General features: G+C 38.6%; 3 protein-coding genes across 3 annotated transcripts; all 3 read left to right on the top strand.

The window, feature by feature from the left end:
- The first annotated feature begins 1,390 nt into the window (after positions 1-1,390).
- LOC111798615 (probable LRR receptor-like serine/threonine-protein kinase At3g47570) lies at positions 1,391-5,396 on the top strand. The gene is made up of 2 exons (XM_023681861.1): positions 1,391-4,426; positions 4,519-5,396. The coding sequence occupies exons 1-2, from the start codon at positions 1,747-1,749 to the stop codon at positions 4,902-4,904; spliced, it is 3,066 nt and encodes a 1,021-aa protein (XP_023537629.1). The 5' UTR covers positions 1,391-1,746; the 3' UTR covers positions 4,905-5,396.
- A 746-nt stretch (positions 5,397-6,142) lies between these two features.
- On the top strand, positions 6,143-10,481 carry LOC111798618 (putative receptor-like protein kinase At3g47110). The gene is made up of 2 exons (XM_023681864.1): positions 6,143-9,095; positions 10,007-10,481. Exons 1-2 carry the CDS (start codon positions 6,407-6,409, stop codon positions 10,354-10,356), a joined length of 3,039 nt encoding a protein of 1,012 aa, XP_023537632.1. The 5' UTR covers positions 6,143-6,406; the 3' UTR covers positions 10,357-10,481.
- A 1,304-nt stretch (positions 10,482-11,785) lies between these two features.
- On the top strand, positions 11,786-14,051 carry LOC111798614 (putative cyclin-A3-1). Its single transcript, XM_023681860.1, has 8 exons — positions 11,786-12,340; positions 12,455-12,687; positions 12,769-12,844; positions 12,936-13,012; positions 13,111-13,144; positions 13,247-13,396; positions 13,474-13,608; positions 13,686-14,051. Exons 1-8 carry the CDS (start codon positions 11,996-11,998, stop codon positions 13,749-13,751), a joined length of 1,116 nt encoding a protein of 371 aa, XP_023537628.1. The 5' UTR covers positions 11,786-11,995; the 3' UTR covers positions 13,752-14,051.
- Positions 14,052-20,233: the final 6,182 nt, after the last annotated feature.

The raw sequence follows: 20,233 nt of genomic DNA, 5'->3' as shown, positions 1-20,233 counted from the left end.
TTTTCTTTCTTTTCTCCATTTGCAAGTATTCTGACAGGTGCTGGGAGTCGTGGGTTGAAGGCTGGGCGTGGTGTGGCTGTCGTTTCGTGTGGGGTCCGCGAAACTCGGCGGTCGTCGGAAAACTCACGAGTTTTTCGGCGACTAAGTTTTTTTTTTATCGTTTTCTTTTTCTTTTTTTTTCTTTCTTTTTCTTTCCCGGGTCGTTACAATAACAGTCTAAATCTATCGCTAGTCGATATTGTCATCTTTAGACTTTCGCTAGTTGACTTCTCCTCAAGGTTTTAAAATGTATCTGATAGATAGAGGTTTCTACACCTTTGCAAAAAATAATTCGTTCTCCTCTTCAACTAATATGGTATCTCTTATATATATATATATATATATATATATCCGCCTCATAATTCAAGGACTCCGATTTTAAATGATATCTTTAAGTCTAGTTAAGTCTTCCTTTTTTAAATGATATCTTTAAGTCAACAACTATTTAGTCAAGTCTTCCTTTTATCACTTCAAGTCAAATTAAGTATGTTGTAGGGTGAGTTTGAGATCACATTCCAAAATGCCAAAAACACTTATTTGATGTTTGAATCACTTCACAAGTTAGATNCGACATTTATCCGAAATCTCCCTCTCGTATTTTCTTTCTTTTCTCCATTTGCAAGTATTCTGACAGGTGCTGGGAGTCGTGGGTTGAAGGCTGGGCGTGGTGTGGCTGTCGTTTCGTGTGGGGTCCGCGAAACTCGGCGGTCGTCGGAAAACTCACGAGTTTTTCGGCGACTAAGTTTTTTTTTTATCGTTTTCTTTTTCTTTTTTTTTCTTTCTTTTTCTTTCCCGGGTCGTTACAATAACAGTCTAAATCTATCGCTAGTCGATATTGTCATCTTTAGACTTTCGCTAGTTGACTTCTCCTCAAGGTTTTAAAATGTATCTGATAGATAGAGGTTTCTACACCTTTGCAAAAAATAATTCGTTCTCCTCTTCAACTAATATGGGATCTCTTATATATATATATATATATATATATCCGCCTCATAATTCAAGGACTCCGATTTTAAATGATATCTTTAAGTCTAGTTAAGTCTTCCTTTTTTAAATGATATCTTTAAGTCAACAACTATTTAGTCAAGTCTTCCTTTTATCACTTCAAGTCAAATTAAGTATGTTGTAGGGTGAGTTTGAGATCACATTCCAAAATGCCAAAAACACTTATTTGATGTTTGAATCACTTCACAAGTTAGATTGATCAGATAAAGCTTAAATGATTCTAAACATGCAATCTAAATCATGTATAATTGCAATAAGGATAACATAAATGGTTATTAGTCACTAATCTAAGCAATAAATATAACATACATGATTTTATATACTCTCAAATTGGAAACTGCTCAACTTTTTCGCAAACCATTTCAAAAATTCTAAATTTCATATTTTATGACCATAACCTTAAATTCTTCGCCAAGAATTTGTAGTCATACTTGATTTTTGTTTAACTTGACTTGAATTGAAATATGTTGTGACAATTTGAACAATATTTTCTTCATATCTTCGTTAAAGTTTATATTATACGAGAACTCGTGACCGACTTTAACTTTGGACTTGGTCTTAGGCATCCACCAACCAACTGAGCTTTATATTCAACTCTCATGCTGAGCATTCTGACCGTTGTGCTTTCTCCATTGAATCATATTCTTCAACAGGCTGCTCTATAAAGTCATTCTCCTCTGCCATTCAATTCCACATTCAGACATGGCCACCCACTTCCACTTCGCCATTCTTTCTGCCATTGTTCTTCTCAAATATCTCGCACTTCCTGGTGTTAGCTCGGCCACCCTGAATCTCGACACAGACAAACAGGCTTTGCTTGCAATCAAGTCAGCATTTCAAACCATTCCGCCTTCAAATCCCCTGTTTTCTTGGAGTAACCAAACTTCATCTCCCTGCAACTGGGTCGGCGTTACCTGCGACACAAATGGAAGCCGAGTGGTTGCCCTGAATCTCGCCGGCTTTCAACTCTCTGGCGCCATCGATCCTCACGTTGGGAACCTCTCCTTCCTTCGCTCACTTCAACTCCAGAGCAATCAACTAACAGGGCAAATCCCACATCAAATCAACAAGCTTTTTCGCTTGAGAGTTTTGAATATGAGTTTCAACAATTTACAAGGCCCATTACCTTCCAACATCACTACAATGGCTGATCTCGAGACCCTTGACTTGATGTCCAACAAGATCAATGGGAGACTCCCGGACGAGCTCAGCCGCTTGACCAAGCTACAAGTTCTTGTTTTGGCACAGAACCAACTCTACGGTGAAATCCCACCATCTTTTGGTAATCTTTCATCGCTTGTTACCATAAATTTAGGAACAAATTCAATCAGCGGACCCATTCCCACCCAATTATCCAACCTTCCAAACTTGAAGGACCTGATTATCACCATTAACAACCTTTCTGGGACTGTTCCTCCCGGCATATACAATATGTCTTCCTTGGTTACTCTGGCCTTGGCCTCCAACCACCTCTGGGGAACGTTCCCCAAGGATATTGGAGAAAAGCTCCCCAATCTTTTAGTATTCAACTTTTGCTTCAATAAATTTACAGGAACAATCCCTGAGTCGTTGCATAACATTACAAGAATACAAGTCATACGGTTCGCACATAATTTTCTTGAAGGGACAGTCCCACCAGGTCTCGAGAAACTTAACCATCTCTCAATGTACAACATCGGATACAACAAGCTTGTGGGTTCTGATGCAAATGGGGGCCTCAATTTCATCACTTCCTTGACAAACAGCTCTCGCCTAGCCTTTCTAGCTCTCGATGGGAACAACTTTGAAGGTGTAATTCCGGATTCCATTGGGAATCTCTCCCAGGAACTTTCTAAGCTGTATATGGGAGAGAATCGTTTTTATGGGAAGATACCCACAACAATCTCTAATCTCCACGGCTTGTCTCTTCTAAATTTGAGTGATAACTCGTTATCAGGTGAAATCCCAGCTCAAATTGGCAAATTGGATAAGCTTCAAATGCTTCTTATGGCAAGGAATCGATTGTCTGGTAGTATTCCAAGTTCTTTGGGTGATCTTCGAATGTTGAATCAAATTGATTTATCAGGAAACGATTTGGTTGGTAACATACCCACCTCTTTTGGGAACTTTAAGAATCTGCTCTACTTGGATTTGTCCAAAAATAAGCTCAATGGAAGTATACCGAGAGAGACACTCACTCTGCCTGCTTTAAGCAAGATTCTAAATCTATCCAATAACCTTCTCAGTGGGTCTCTCCCTCAAGAAATTGGGTCTCTACAAAATGTTGTTGCCATTGATATCTCAAACAACCATATCTCTGGTAACATTCCTTCTTCAATTAGTGGCTGCAAAAGCTTGGAGGTATTTATAATGGCGAGGAATAAACTCTNGATAATGGCGAGCAATAAACTCTCAGGTCCTATTCCAAAAACGTTTGTTGATCTTAGAGGCCTCCAGCTTCTGGATCTCTCCTCCAACCATCTGTCAGGCCCCATTCCTGATGAGCTTCAACAGTTGAATGCTCTTCGAACTCTTAACCTTTCTTTTAATGATCTCGAGGGAGTTGTTCCAATGGAGTTTAGAAATATCACCAACCTTTATTTGCAAGGCAATCCAAAGCTTTGTGATGGATATTTCTCATGTGCAGCGACAGGGACAAAAGGGAAGGTAATTAAAATTGTTGTCGTCTCTGTTTTATCAGCATTGTTGGCAATACTTCTTGTATTTGGAACTTTGGTTTACTTCATGAGAAGAAAATCAAAGGTTCCATTGTCATTATCAAGTGAATGGGTAAAGGGGAAGCCTGAAATGATCTCCCATCGTGAGCTTTGTTTGGCAACGGATAATTTCAGCCCCGAAAATATGATTGGGAAAGGAAGCTTTGGGACAGTCTACAGAGGCTGTTTGGAACAGGGGATTGGTATTGCAGTCAAGGTGTTTAACACAGAGAGAGCTGGTTCTGTGAGGAGCTTTCTTGCTGAGTGTGAGGCTCTAAGACATGTGAGACACCGAAATCTTGTTAAACTAATCACATCATGCTCCAGCATTGACTTGAAGCAGCAGGAGTTTCTTGCTTTGGTTTATGAGTTTTTAAGCAATGGAAGCTTGGATTCATGGATTCATAAGCATAAACTTCATGAAGATGGAAGTGGGCTAAACTTAGTGGAGAGGTTGAACATTGCCATTGACGTTGCTTCTGCGTTGGATTACCTCCACAATGGCTACGACGTTCCGATTGTCCACTGCGATTTAAAGCCCAGCAACATTATTCTGTCGGAAGACATGACTGCAAAAGTTGGGGATTTCGGGTTAGCTCGTTTTCTGATGGAAGGCGAAACCAACCAATCTGCTTCCATTACTTCGAGTCGTGTCTTAAAGGGCTCCATTGGCTATGTTCCTCCAGGTTTGTGAACGTTAAAGTTTTGTGTTTTATTCAAAAAGAAAACTCATCCTTTAAAGGGTTTTCGAAACTAAGTAAGCTTTCTGGTTTTGCAGAGTATGGAGTGGGAAGAAAGCCTACAAGAGCTGGAGATGTGTACAGTTTTGGGGTGACATTGGTGGAGCTTTTTACAGGGAAACGTCCAACTGACGAAAGGTTTTCAGGAGAGCTGAACTTGATGAAATGGGTTGAGTTGGGTTATCCAAAGAACGTGGATGAAATAGTGGACGCTGCGCTGTTAGAATCACGATTCAACTTATACTATGAAGAACAAGAGATTAACCCAAGAAAACAGTATGATTGTCTGGTTGATGTCATGGGTGTTGGACTCTGTTGCACTGCTAATTCGCCTGAAAAACGTATTAGCATGAAAGATGTGTTTGTAAAGCTCAAGACGATAAGAGCCACTCTTGTTCATCATTCAGATGGGAACAATGAGTGAAAAAAGCATCCACTTGTTGCTGATGATATTGGGGACAGTCATTGCAAGGATTTGAGAGTATAAAACAGTGGTAGTGTTGATATTTTCATGTACAACTAATAAACATAAGCACTTGTCGATTGGTTTTAGCAAATGACACTCAAGCTCTTTTAACAAATTTTATACGTTCAACCTATCCCACCCACTTTGAGGCCCAGCATCCTAGTTAGCACTGGTTCCTTTCTCCAATCAATCCACTCCTCTTTGGGGCCGAGCGTCCTTGCCGGCACACTGTTTGGTGTCCACTCCCTTTCGGGGCCCAACGTCCTCACTGGCACATCGCTCAGTGTCCACCCCCTTTCGGGACGCAACGTCCTCGCTGGGACACTACTCCGTATCCACCCCTTTTGGAGCTTAGCGTCCTAACTGGCCCGATGTCCACCCTGCTTCAAGGCTCAGCGTCCTCGCTAACACACCACCCGATATCTGGCTCTTATATCATTTGTAACCCTCCAAGCCCACCACTAGCATATATTATCTTCTTCGAACTTTCCCTTTTGGGCTTTCCCTCAAGGTTTTTAAAATGTGTCTCACATCCTTACAAGAAATGTTTTGTTCTCCTCTCCACCGATGTGGGATCTCACAATCCACCCCCCTTCGAAGCCCAGCGTCCTTGCTGGCACACAGCCCGATGTCCACTCTTCTTCCGGGCTTACGTCCTCGTTGGCACACCGACTGGTGTCCACCCCCTTTCTGGGCTCAGCTTCCTCCTTGGCACACACCTCGAAGTCTGGCTCTGATACCATTTATAATAGTCCAAGCTCATCGCTAGCAGATGTTGTCCTCTTTGGACTTTCCCTTTTAGGCTTCCGCTTAAGGTTTTTAAACCACGTCTGCTAAGGAAAGATTTCCAAACCCTTCTAAAATAATGTTTCGTTCTCCTCTCCAACCGATGTGAGATCTCACAATCCACCCCCTTTGGGGCCCAACGTCCTAGCTAGCACACCACTCAGTGTCTGGCTCTAATACCATTTGTAACAGTCCAAGCCCACCGCTAGCAAATATTATCCTCTTTGGACTTTTCCTTTTGGGCTACCCCTCAAGGTTCTTAAAACGCGTCTACTAAGAAGAGGTTTCCACACCCTTATAAAGAATGTTTCGTTCTCCTCTCCAACCGATGTGGGATCTCATAATCCACCCCCTTCGGAACCCAGCGCTCTCGCTGGCACTCGTTCCTCTCTCCAATCAACGTGAGATCTCACAATTATATATACTCTTAGACGACAAACTTGACTCCATCAATGGTGCATGAACCATAAGCACAAGCAAACTTCCAACTGAAAAAGACAGCGATATGCGCACTCTTCATATTGAAATGACTTCTCAACAACTATAAGCACATAGAAGTGTAAACATGCTGAATTATCAATATTTTCATCTCACCAAATTCAAGGACAGTGACAGATAGAAAAAAGTCTAAAGATAACATTTCAAACAAACAACAAGAGTTATAATATCAAAGAATGCATACCAAGTATTCCTCTTCAATCAAAATGGCAGATTCTCCTCCTCCTCCACAGATGATCCACTTCTTTTGTGTTTTCATTTTAGCTTTTGCAGCTTCTCTTGGATCATCCATCTCGACCCTTGAATCAGACAAGCAAGCTTTAATCTCCCTCAAGTCAGGATTCAATCATCTCCATCTTCACCACCCTTTATCTTCATGGAATCAAAACTCATCGCCTTGTAATTGGACAGGCGTTTCCTGCGATAAAGATGGCAAAAGAGTCATCGGCCTCGATCTTTCTGGGTTGGCGCTTGCAGGGTCTGTACATATTCAAATTGGCAATCTTTTGTCCCTCAAATCTCTTCAACTTCAAAACAACCAAATAACAGGTCCAATTCCTGTTCAAATTAGCAATCTTTCTCGCTTGAAAGTTCTTAATATGAGCTTCAATTACATAAGAGGTGCCCTCCCCTCCAACATGAGTGGAATGACAGAGCTTGAGATTCTTGACTTGACTTCCAACAGAATCACAAGCCAAATTCCAGAAGAACTCAGCAGATTAACAAAGCTTAAAGTTTTGAACTTGGGACAGAATCATCTCTACGGTACAATTCCCCCATCTTTTGGGAACCTTTCTTCTCTCATAACCTTAAATTTAGGGACCAATTCAGTTGGTGGTTCGATTCCTTCTGAATTGGGTCGTCTTCAAAACTTAAAGAACTTGGTGATATCCATTAACAATTTCAGTGGCTTTGTTCCCCCAAGCATTTACAACATGTCTTCTTTGGTTACTTTGATCTTAGCTGCAAATCGTCTCCATGGAACACTCCCCAAGGATTTTGGAGATAATCTCCCAAATCTTTTGTTCTTCAACTTCTGTTTCAATAGATTTTCAGGAACAATCCCTGAATCAATGCATAATATGACCCAAATAAGAATTATACGGTTTGCTCACAATCTTTTCGAAGGAACAATCCCACCAGGATTGGAGAATTTGCCTGATCTTCAAATGTATTATATTGGACACAACAAGATCGTTAGCTCAGGTCGAGATGGGCTTAGTTTCATCTCGTCTTTGACCAACAGCTCTCGTCTCACCTTCATAGCAGCTGATGAAAACTACTTAGAAGGTGTGATTCCTGAATCCATTGGAAACCTTTCCAAAGTCTTCTCAAGATTGTACATGGGAGGGAATCGAATATATGGGAATATTCCATCTTCAATTGGCAATCTTCGGAGCTTAACTTTGCTGAATTTGAACAAAAACAAGCTATCTGGGGAAATCCCACCTCAAATTGGCCAATTGGAGCAATTACAACTACTGGGTTTGGCTCAAAATCAGCTCTTTGGTAGAATTCCAAGCTCATTGGGAAGCCTTGGGAAACTAAACCATATTGATTTGTCGGGAAACAACCTTGTCGGGGACATCCCCAATTCTTTTGGAAACTTCACAAACTTGCTTGCAATGGATTTGTCGAGCAATAAGCTTAGTGGGGGAATACCCAAAGAGGCTCTAAATTTTCCTAGTTTGAGCATGATTTTGAATCTCTCCAACAATATGCTTAGTGGGAATTTACCTGAAGAAATCAAGCTCCTCGAAAACGTTGAGAAAATTGATATCTCTGAAAATCTGATCTCTGGCGAAATTCCTTCTTCGATCAGTGACTGCAAGAGCTTGGAGGTGTTGATAATGGCGAAGAACGAGTTTTCAGGTCAAATTCCGAGTAGTCTTGGAAATATTTTGGGCTTGCGAGCTTTGGATCTTTCCTCGAACAAACTTACAGGTCCTATTCCTAGGAATCTCCAAAATCGAACAGCTTTGCAGCTGTTGAATCTCTCATTTAACGACCTCGAAGGAGTAGCTTTTGAAGGTGGAGATTTAAAGAGAATCCCAAGTGTTTATTTAGAAGGAAATCCAAAGCTTTGTTTGCCATCGGTATGTGTAAATAACAAACCCCACAACGAAAAGAGAATCAAAATCATTGCATTAACAGTCGTCTTCTCAACATTAGCACTCTGTTTTACAATGGGAGCTTGGTTTTATCTGACCAAGAGAAAGCCAAGAACTCCACCATTGTCAACAGATGAATTAAAAAGGCAACACGACATAGTCTCATACGCTGAGATTCGAGCCGCCACAGCAAATTTCAGCCATGAAAATTTAGTGGGAAAGGGAAGTTTTGGGTCAGTTTACAAGGGGTACCTGAATCAAGAACAGGGCGTAGTTGCAATCAAGGTGTTGAACATTGAACGAACTGGGTATATTAGGAGCTTTTTTGCGGAGTGCGAGGCCTCGCGCAGTGTGCGGCATCGGAAGCTTGTGAAGCTCATTACGACGTGCTCGAGTATAGACTTTGAAGGAAGGGATTTTAGAGCTCTGGTTTATGAGTTTTTGAGTAATGGAAGCTTGGCGGAGTGGATTCATGGGCAGAGACGTCACTTGGATGGAAGTGGGCTGGGGTTTTTGGAGCGATTGAACATTGGCATTGATGTTTGTTCAGTGTTGGAGTACCTTCACCATGGCTCTGAAGTGCCCATTGTTCACTGTGATTTGAAGCCTTGTAATGTTCTCTTGGCTGAAGACATGACCGCCAAAGTTGGGGATTTTGGGTTGGCTCGGTTGTTGATCGAGAATGAAGGGAGCCCTTATTCTTCCATCGCTGACTCTCATGTTCTTAGGGGTTCCATTGGTTACATTCCTCCAGGTTTGTGCTTTCACATTCAAATTTTTATACGATTGGGTTAAAGTATCATTTTAGTTCCCTATGCTCGTGATGGGTGAGGTTCGAATTTTTCGGGTAAAATGTTGGACGAAAAGTTCGTAGAAATGATTGGGATGCTTGTTGTCTTATCACATTGATTGAAGAGGAAAACAAAACATTTCTTGTAAAGGTGTGAAAATCTCTCCGTAGTAGATGTGTTTTAAAATCGAGTGGAAAACAAAACATTCGTGTGAAAACCTATCCTTAGCAGATGTGTTTTAAAACAGAGTGGAAAACAAAACATTCCTTACAAGGGTGTGAAAACCTCTCCCTAACAGATGTGTTTTAAAATCGCGAGGCTGACAGCTATAGGTAATGAGCTAATTGGACAATATTTGTTAGACGTGGGCTTGAGTTGTTATAAATGGTATTAAAGCCAGACACCAAAGATGTGTCAGCGAGGAGCCCTCTAAGCCCCAAAGGGATGAATTATGAGGTCTCACATTGAGAGCCAAACACCGAGCGATATGCAAGCGAGAGACCTGCTAGGTCTTCAAGGGGTGGATTATGAGATCTCACGGGCCCCCAAGAGGTGGACGATGAGATCTCACATCGAGAACCATACACCAGGTGATGTGCCAACTGGCCCTCAACAGGGTGGATTATGAGATCTCACATCACTGGAGAGGGAAACAAAACATTTATTACAAGAGTATGAAACCTCTCCTTAATTGACACGTTTTAAAACCGTGAAACTGACTGCAATATATAACGGACAAAATATCTATTAGCGATGGGCTGGGCTTGGACCCTATTATACTCTATGAGTCATTTTAGTACATATAAGAAGTCAATCTGTTAGCAATGAGCTTGTAATATTACAAAGTTTAAAGGTATTTTTATTGTCGTTGCAGAATACGGCATGGGAAGAAAGGCAACGGTGGCGGGAGATGTATACAGTTTCGGGATAACTTTGTTGGAGCTTTTTACGGGGAAAAGTCCGACCCATGAAGATTTTAGAGGAGAACAGAATCTAACCAAATGGGTTCAGTCCAGTTACTTAAGAGATTTGATGCAAAGAGATGGCTTCCATTCGCATTACGAAGGTTCACAAATTAGTGGAGATAGGATGATGAAGTGCTTGATTGAAGTCATTGATGTTGGCATCTCATGCACGGCTGATTATGCTAATACACGCATTACGATGAAGGATGCTCTTTCAAGACTTGAAAATGCTAGACATTCCTTGCTTAAAACCAAGTAGATTTTCTTTTGTTGTGTGTATGTATGTATTACATTTGTCGGATATCGAAGAGTATGTTGTAGAACGATAGATGTTACGCTTGAGATTTGTACAGATTGGTTTAATATCAAAAGTCGTTCTTCTCACGTGATGATAGTCTAAGGAAACAACTTCTACTAAAAAAGATATAGGTAAGCTTGCATTTACGCACGGGAGTATAGAATCAAGTGTCTACATAATTGGCTATGATGTAATGATACATGTCCAGGATCCCGAGAAGAATTTATAGGAGATCACCCAATGTAAAATTGTTTCAAGTAAAATATGTTTAACTATGGAGTTCTTATTGTCATAAGGATCGCTCTCATTCGGACTCAGGTGTCATGTACCCACCAATTTTTGCCTTGGTTCGTCCCCAAACCACATCTTATTGGGAGACTATTGCTCTGATACCATTTGTTATGTCTCATGCCCAAGATTTGGATACCTGATGGCCTCGACATTCCATTACATCCCCTGTGACCATCTTATTGGGAGAGGTATTGCTCTTATACCATTTGTTACGTCTCATGCCCAGGATTTGGATACCTGATGGCCCTGACATTCCATTGCATCCCCTGTGACATGCTCACGTTATTTACTTCTTGCTCGCGAGTCATTCTAATATGTTTTACCCCACTCACATGCATCCCAGAAAAATTATTAGGAGATCACCCAATATAGAATTGCTCTAGGTTAAATACTTAATTATGAAGTTCTTATGATTGAGCCACTGAAAATGAAGCTCCACCTTGTTGGTATAGGTATAAACTTTAATTTTAAGTTTTTCTTAGTCATCTTACTCCCAAATTACTATATATATAGATATATATAAAATGTGAGATCCCGCATCGATTGAAAGGGAACAAAACATTCTTTATAACTATGTGGAAACCTTTTTCTAATAGACACGTTTTAAAATCGTAAGGTTGGCGGTGATACGTAATTGGGCTAAAATAAACAATATCTTCTAGTGGTAAGCTTAGACTATTACAAATGATATAAGAGCCAAACACCAGACGACGTGTCAACAAGGACACTGGACCTCAAGGGGGTGAATTGTGAGGTCTCAGAACGGTTGAAGAGGGGAACGAAGCAACTAAGCATTTTTCATAAGGGTATGAGGCATTTTAAAACCACGAGGTTTAGGAGGAATTTAATTTTTTATAAATTATATGAATATTGTTAAATAAAAAATTTATTTGGAGTATTGGATAGAAGTAAAAATTAAATAGAATAAGAAACAAAATTTTATAAAACTTAGCGCCATTTTGAAGGCCAAATTGGGAGCGCCGAAACCCAATCCATGGAAACATAGAAAAGCCGGGAAAACACCAAAATCCCCAAACATTAAAATCAAAACTTTTCAAACCCCAAAATCCAAAATCATTTGATGCAAATTGGCTCGCCATCTTCGTACCGCCAAATCCATTTTTCTGCGTTTTCACTTTCAAATCCTCTCCCAAAAAATGGCGGTCTTCTTGTTCCTCGATTCTTTTCCCCTCCCTACAAAGTCCCCCCCTCACACCTCCTTCTCCATCTCACCCTTCGCTCCTTCCATCTCTCTCGATTTCCTTTCCAATTTCCGATCCAGTGAAAGGTCGATTGAGTTCAGGATCAAATGGCTGAGACTCAGAACTCTGTCCGTGTTACTCGTGCTTCCAAGAAGAGAGCTGCCATGGCTTCCATGCCCGAGGATCAACCCGTCACTAAAAAGCGGGTGGTTCTTGGAGAGCTTTCGAATATTCAGAACGTTACTGGCTCACTGCCGCAGAAGAGAAGGGCCAAATCTCAGATTACCAAATGCAAGCCTAAAAAGAGATGTAAGGTTGGTGTTGCTCCGACGATCAAGACGGTTGTTGTTGAAGATAATGAACCGACGTTGAGTATTGATGATATCTTGGACGATCCTGAGATGAAGGGGCCTTATTCATCGGATATCTATTCTTATCTTCGCAAAATGGAGGTAAGATTCTTCTCTAACTAATCACCTTGCTCGTGCAAATGGATTCTGATTTTGGAATTTGGTGTATTTTGTTTTCGTGATCTTGGTTGTTTCTCATGTGATGATCCTCTTCAGGCGGAACCGAAAAGAAGGCCGATTCCTAATTACATAGAGAAGATCCAGACGGATGTAAGTGCCAATATGAGAGGGGTTTTGGTTGATTGGATGGTTGAGGTTGCTGAGGAATACAAACTCGGCCCCGATTCTCTGTATCTATCCATCTCTTACATCGATAGATACCTATCAATGAACATCCTCAGTAGGCAAAGGCTTCAATTGTTGGGCGTATCTTCAATGCTGATCGCCTCGTAAGTTCATCAATATTGAAGTTGTTAATGTTAGATCATAAGCTCTGAAGGCCTAATTCTTGAATTTGTTTGATCAAACAGGAAGTATGAAGAGATCACTCCTCCACATGTGGAAGATTTCTGCTACATAACAGATAATACTTACAGAAGGGATGAGGTGAATATTTCCCTTCTTAACTCAAAAATCATAAATCTAGTTCTTGTTGCTGGATATGCAATTCTGAGACATGATTTTGTTATGTTGTAAGGTTGTGAAAATGGAGGCTGATATACTTAAGTCTTTGAACTTTGAAATGGGAAATCCTACTGCCAAGACATTCTTAAGGCAAGTGTAATTTAACTGCAATTCTTCCTGTTTATTGGAATCTGATCTGTGCTTTTTGTATTGACTCGTTTGTTCTGGCTTCTTTATTTTGTCTACAGGAGGTTCACTAATATTGCTCAAGAAGATTTCAAAGTAGGCCCTGTTCTTTATATATTTATTCACTTTATCATGCTTGAACATTGGATCAGCTTAGAGTTTCCTGTTTGCTAATGATATCCTTTATGCTCTGAACAGACACCAAGTCTGCAATTGGAATTCCTGGGTCATTACCTTGCTGAGCTTAGCCTACTGGACTATAATTTTGTTAAGTTCTTGCCTTCTTTGGTTGCTGCTTCAGCTGTGTTTCTTGCAAAATTCATCATGCGCCCAAAGCTGCATCCTTGGGTAATAGCTTGTTTCAGACCCTTGTTTATGTAGCTATGAGCTTGAAAGTAATTTGCTAATATATGCGCGAATTGCAGGGTTCAAACATACAACAATACACAGGCTACAAGCCAGCTGATTTGAGGTCGTCTGTGCTTTTGTTACATGATTTGTACATGGCCAGAAGAGGAGGGTCTCTGATTGCTGTGAGAGAGAAATACAAGTTGCATATGGTAAGAAACTTCATCCACTATAGTTACATAGAGCCGATAGTTTAAGATGCTAATGTTTATGTTTCTGATTGGAACAGTTCAAATGTGTTGCAATGATGCCTTCACCCCCTGAGATACCGTTTTCCTATTTTGAAGAAGCTTAGATTGACACAAGGGTCTTTGATCTAGTTTACTTGCTAATTTAGTTGACTAGAGAGGATCGGATTGGATATCTTGGTGTCTAATGAAGACATGATTTTAACACTCTGCTATTTGGGAAGAAAATTTGGGTTCAGCTCTCAACCAGACTGGTGATTTTGGTACCTCAAAGATTAGGGTCTATGTTCATATTAGTTGAAATATGTTTATTATTTTGACCAGTTGGCCATTTTGTACTCCTTTGTACCTGTAAATTGGAAGTTACTACCATATGAATAACAGAAAAGATTGCATCCATGGCCTTCTATATTTTCTGAACAAGAAACTCAAATTTTCGCAAGGACAAAGCAGCCAAGTCTAGGAAAACACATTATAAAACATCCTACAAAAAAGCCTGCTGGTTGAATGTATATCAGAGAACTATTAGAGTTTAAAAAGAACAACAAGAAGCTTTGATATTCGTAAGTTCAATATGATCTATTCAACCAAGGAACTTATCTTCAAAGATGCATTAATCTGATGAATCTTTGCTTTTGATGGAAGAAATGGATCATAAAGGATTTGATGAATGTTTGAGCTTCAATCCTTATAAAAAAAACCCATCACATTAGATTGGTACAAAAGACCACACCAGTAGTAAAATGAAAGTAAAATAAGAGATGATTCTGGGAGGATATCCAATTGAAGGAAGCTTCCTCTGGAGCTTAGCTGAAGTGACGAGACCACTATAAATTTCAAATGCATTTTCCTATGTTGAGCTAAAAATCTATTAACCATATTGAAGATGTGTTGAATCTGCTCATTTTCTGACCTTCATGTTTATCAAGCATCCGACTACAGTTGAATAAGGTATGTTACTTTCATCTCTAGTATCTCATGTAAGTTCTTTGGTGAATGCTCCTTGGCCAAGCTCCAGTTCAAACCTGTTCAATAGTCTTGGATATAGTTCTTGTGATTTGCAAACTTAGAATTTATCTGTTCTGTCAATCCCAAATCTTTCATCTTGTATGCAATATTCAAATGGGATCTTAAACTTGCAATTGGAACCAAACAAACTTCATGTTATAAATGTTCATCAGTGTGCTTGGGAAATGTTATTACATGCCAGTAATTATCTTTTAGTAAACACAACTATCATGTGACGTTTCAAAGCCTTTGCTTATAGCAAAAGTATAATCTCTTTTGTATCACTGTCTCAAAGGTTGTCTTTAGCCATGACGAGATCATTTTGATGCACCTCTTCCTTTATTTCTAGTTGAATGAAAAACTCGATGGTTCTGTCATGTATACAACTTATCCAACTAACCATTCAGGAAGACAATTTTAGCTTTCTTTTATTTCAGATCAAAATCAAAGCATGCAATTGAGGAGATTCAACGACCTAGTGATATCTGCCTGGAACAGGTGAAATTTCTTCTGTATAAATAATTGTCTTGTTTGTGTGAAAACCCTTAACCATGAATCTGGTTTCAATTTTTAGTTTTTCCAACTCCAATTTCAGGTTTAAATCTTGAATACTATAATTTTCCAATCTTTCATCTCGCTGCTGGTGTTATATCTGTTTATAGAATTTATTTGGCTATGTGTGATCGTTGTAGTTTGTTTCAGTTTTGTTTTAATGTTTAAAAATTTTCAATTCTTGAAGTTGAAATCAAAACTTGTACATGTTATACAACTTTAGACTTCTTAAATTTAAGCTTAACCTGGAAGGAAACTTTAGTTAAGATTGTGTCACACAGTTCTTAGCAACATACATGATTAATCAACTAAAGAAGGGATTGGCTTTCGAGTATACATATGTGAGATACCAAATCGGTTGGAGAGGAAAGAAACTTTATTTATAAGGGTGTGGATACCTCTCCCTAGTAGACACGTTTTAAAATCGTGAGTTTGACGGCGATACGTAATAGGCTAATGCGGACAATATCTACTAGCGGTGACTTGGGTTGTTACAAACGGAATTAGAGTTAGACATCGGGCGGTGTGTCAGCGATGACGTTGGGCCCCCAAGTGTTAGGATCGACACCAGTTGTTAGCTCTGATACCAATTGTTAGGATCACTCAACAATGCACACACTCGATCAAGATGAACACAAAGAATAAGAGAGAGAAAATACAAGGAGGAATATTGGCTAAATATTTTATATTGATGACTTCAAAGCATGTACAATAAAGAGAATATAGGGAAGGAAGAGAAGTACATCTTTAGAACACTCTCGTATATATGGTTTCAATTTACTAAATATAGCTTCCAAAGATTTAAACCATATAATCCAACCAATATTCCTATCAAATCTTTACCAAATATCTACCATATATATCTTTACAAAATATCTTTCAAATATATCCAATCGAAATATCTTCCAAATATATCTCTACCAATATTTACTAAATATCTCTAAATATATCTTTACCAGATCTAGGCATCAGGTTCTATATCCCAACACAAAGGGGCGGATTGTGAGATTCTACATCGGTCGTAGAGGGAAACAAAACATTTTTATAAGGGTGTGAAAACTTCTTCTTAGCAAACAAGTTTTAAAATTGTGAGGCTGACGGTGTTACGTAATGAGCCAAAGTGGACAATATCTACTAGCGGTGAGCTTGAGAGCTATTACGGTGGATTTCTGCAATTATGATTATTCAAACTTAACCTATGACCCATTAGGATCATGACACATGGTGGAATGAAAGCTCTCTCTCCCAGCTATGAAGCTCCTCAGAAGGGGTTAGATATAATAAGCAATCTTTTTAATGTGATGAGTGAAGTGAAGCACTAATGTCCGCGATCTAGTTTGTTAATTAAGATTTAGGATTTAGGATTGTTTGTTAATTAAGATTTAGGATTTAGGATTGAGGAAAAGCGACCATTTGTGAGCATGCCTTCCTTTTGTACTTTTTTCTGTTTCTATTTCTTCCTTTTCAAACACTGAACTTAGTTTACATTCTTATGATATGAACTCTTTTTTCCTCCCTTTTAGACCAAGTTTCATTGTAATTAATGAAAACATGATTTGCATTGTTAATCTTTTATTAACAAAATAGTTTTTTCTCTCCGAGTTATTGCAACAGTTTAAGCTCAAGCCCACTGCTAGTAGATATTGTTCTTTTGGATTTTCCCTTTCGGGCTTCCCCTCAAAGTTTTTAAAACGTGTTTGCTAGGGGAGGTCTTCACACTTATGTGGGAAGACCTCCTCCCCAACTGATGTGGGATCTTACACTTATGTAACTTAGTTGGTTCAAGAGCCACAATATCAGTACCATAACTCTCTTATCTTTCACGCTTAGACAAAACATATCGAGACTGATAGCCAACTTTACTTGTATGCAGGTCCTTCAATAACGATGAAAGGATACGGAAAGGTGTTCTACAATTGAATACAATTACCACATAATCAGGTATTTCGGTGTATTCTTTTTTGAGCTTTCTTCTTTCTTTCGTTAAGAATTAAGTTGATTCAAAGTTCGAACCAAATAATATCATACCATTGTGAGTATATAAAGAAGTCTGATCGTTAGTCGTCATACTATTACAAAGTCTCTTTGCTTGAGACTCAAACCAACTACTTTGTAATTGGATGGAAGAGTTAGAGCTGGAAGTGTTAAAAAGTTGGGTCCAAAAGGGTTACCGAATCCAAGTCTAATCCACCCCTAAGCATCTGAAATAAACCAGAGGTTGGGATAGATAGATGAGGGAATCCACTTTAACACAGAAAGCAAAAGGAGATTAATTGTGTTGTAAGAAGGAAAGGAGAGGAAATTGGGAGATTGTAGTACGTTTTAGGCGTGGATTTGACCACTCAAAAACGTCTGCTTTAAGCAATGCCCAAATTAAAGATAGATAAGAAAAAGGGAAGATTTGTGTCCGCATTTCTTAGGGGCCCTTGAAAATGCAAACAAATTTAAACCCACTGCCCACTGCCATCCGACAAGATTTGCCCACTTGAAGGACGGCTGAAGAAAAGCATTTGCACAACACCCAATAATACCAATATACTATGTTGTTACTTCTCTTCCTTTTCTATTTCATCAAAAGCTTACAAAAAGGCTAACCTAATACCTCCTCCAAAAGTTTCTCCTTGAGCTTAGAAAATCATATTGTCCTCCAAACATAGTTTAACATAAAATGTGCTAAAAAGTTGGATCTGCCGTGTAACGACCCGGTTTTTGAAGCATAGGTCGACCACATGCGACTTTTGTGATTTAAAAGTTGGAAAGAAATTTTAAGTACTATCAAATAAGACAATTCGAACAAAATAAAATATAGTTTTTTACCAGTACCGTTTTTAAAAACAAATGAAGATACAAAGTCTAAAATAAAATATCTCCAACATAAATCACAACAAGTACTATGGAACCGGTGCAAAGTTTTAAACGCATGAAAACTTAATATAAAAACAAGAAGACATAGACCCATTACACAACTAACAACCTTCCTCGTTACGCTCCTCATTACACCTTTACCTTGACTTAGTTTTGAAAAAATGAGTATAAAAGTATTTAGATATGCATGCATACACATAAAAATTTAAGGTAAAATAGACCAAATGCAGGGATTTGTCCGAAACATTAGAAACAATCATCTCAACAATCACAAAACAAACAAAGCATATATATATATATATATATATATATCTAACTAACGTTCAATAAGAGCATCCAATAGGAAAATCACTTCAATAATGTTGATTCCCACAAATATATTCTTTTCTCTAGCTTATGACTGACCTAACCAAACTCAAAAGAGGCCAAACTTCATCACCAGAATCACTACATACAATCATTGAACTTGATACACACAAATCTCATTCAGAATGCCCGAATGCCCAAAAGTAATGTTAAGCTGAACAAAATTGAAGTAAACTCATCAAAATAAAGCGTGAATCGAAGAGAAAACACACTTGGATTGAAGAACCAGTCAAATTAATTTGAAAACTAGCGAAATACCTTCCGAACCAGATACAAACCGCAGAAAATAGTGAAAGTGGTGAAAAACTAAATTGAACAAAAGTCGAACCATTGAATTGGTCCAAATCAAACCAATTATAAATCAGATAATTGAACTTTACTAAAACACAACCCATGCGCCAAACCTCAACATGTAACAACTCTGGAGAGATTCGAGTCACAAATTATACGAAGTGACATGAAATATTTAAAAATACGCAATTATTTAAAACTTATTTCAAGACTAAATAAGTGAAGATCTTTACAAAACAAACATAATTAAAAGGCATAAAAAAAAAGAATTTACTTTTTAGAAAGAGTGAAGAGTGGGAAACACAAAATGATATAGGCATTTAAATATCCAGCATTTTCTGTTCTTATTACTAATTAATTAAGAAAAGTTAAATTAAATTATTAGTCCCGTGAACCAGAATAGCGCCAAATCCACACTACAACTACTCAACTCCCCGTCTCGATTTCATAGCCCATGATTTCATTTTATACCCCTTTTTCTCTTCCTTCACTGCCCAACAGACAAACCCACTCGCCTTTTCCCTTCTGCCTCTCTTTCCATGCGGTTCTTCAAGCTGCCGTTCATGGCGGTGGCCTTGCTGCTGCTGCTGCTCCTCTCAGGCGACATTAATGGGGAAGCCAATACCAATACCGTGAAGCTACCAAGCCAAGCAACCAAAGACGGCAACAGACAAATGAAAGAGCAACGTAGGATGAGGCCATTCCATGTGTTCATGTCCAGTAAGAGGAAGGTTCCAAATGCTTCAGATCCACTCCACAATCGTTGAGTTTTCTTCCCCTTTTCTCTTCTTTTTCTTTCTCCTTTCATCGGTATATATAAACAAAATCTTCATACTTTTATATTATATATATGTAACAACATTTTGGTTGTCTTTGGATGGCTGCCTGCCTGGCTGCCTGCCTGTTCGATCATACAAGAAGCTTTTATGTGATTAGTTTTTACGGCGATTGTGTAATCTGGTATGGTGTCAAGTGTGGCTGTGGCTTGTCTTATGAGATAAGGCAGCTGGATGTTTCACTTCTTTGGAAGATAATGGAAAGTTACAATTTTATGAGATAGGATGAGGTTTGTTTGATAATTAGTCATCTACTTTAGTTTTATTTTCTTTACTTTAAGTGATTGATTTTGAGATAATTAGTTTTTTTTCCTCAAATCTAACCCTTTTTATTTTTTTTATTTTTTTTATTTTTTTATTTTTAATTTTGGGAAGGAAGAAATGTATTTTTTTTTTAATTTTTACATAGGTGGTTCTTATACGGAACTTTGGAGCATATTCCATGGCCATTTCATGTATCAAATATTAAATAACGAATCTAGATAATATATGTGCTATTGTTACAATGATACATTAATAATTTAGTCCATATATCTACCAAATGAATTTGTTAATGTTCGGCCATATAATTAATGATGAATTAAGTTTTTTTTTTTCTTTTAGAGTAGGACGTGTGTTTTTTTTGCTTTAAAAGTCATGTGAGCATAGTGAATTTCTCAAGTTGAATTATA

The sequence above is a fragment of the Cucurbita pepo genome, chromosome LG07 (genome assembly GCF_002806865.2).
Source record: "Cucurbita pepo subsp. pepo cultivar mu-cu-16 chromosome LG07, ASM280686v2, whole genome shotgun sequence".
Classification (NCBI taxonomy): Eukaryota; Viridiplantae; Streptophyta; class Magnoliopsida; order Cucurbitales; family Cucurbitaceae; genus Cucurbita; species Cucurbita pepo.
This window is presented reverse-complemented; position numbering and strand designations above follow the sequence as displayed.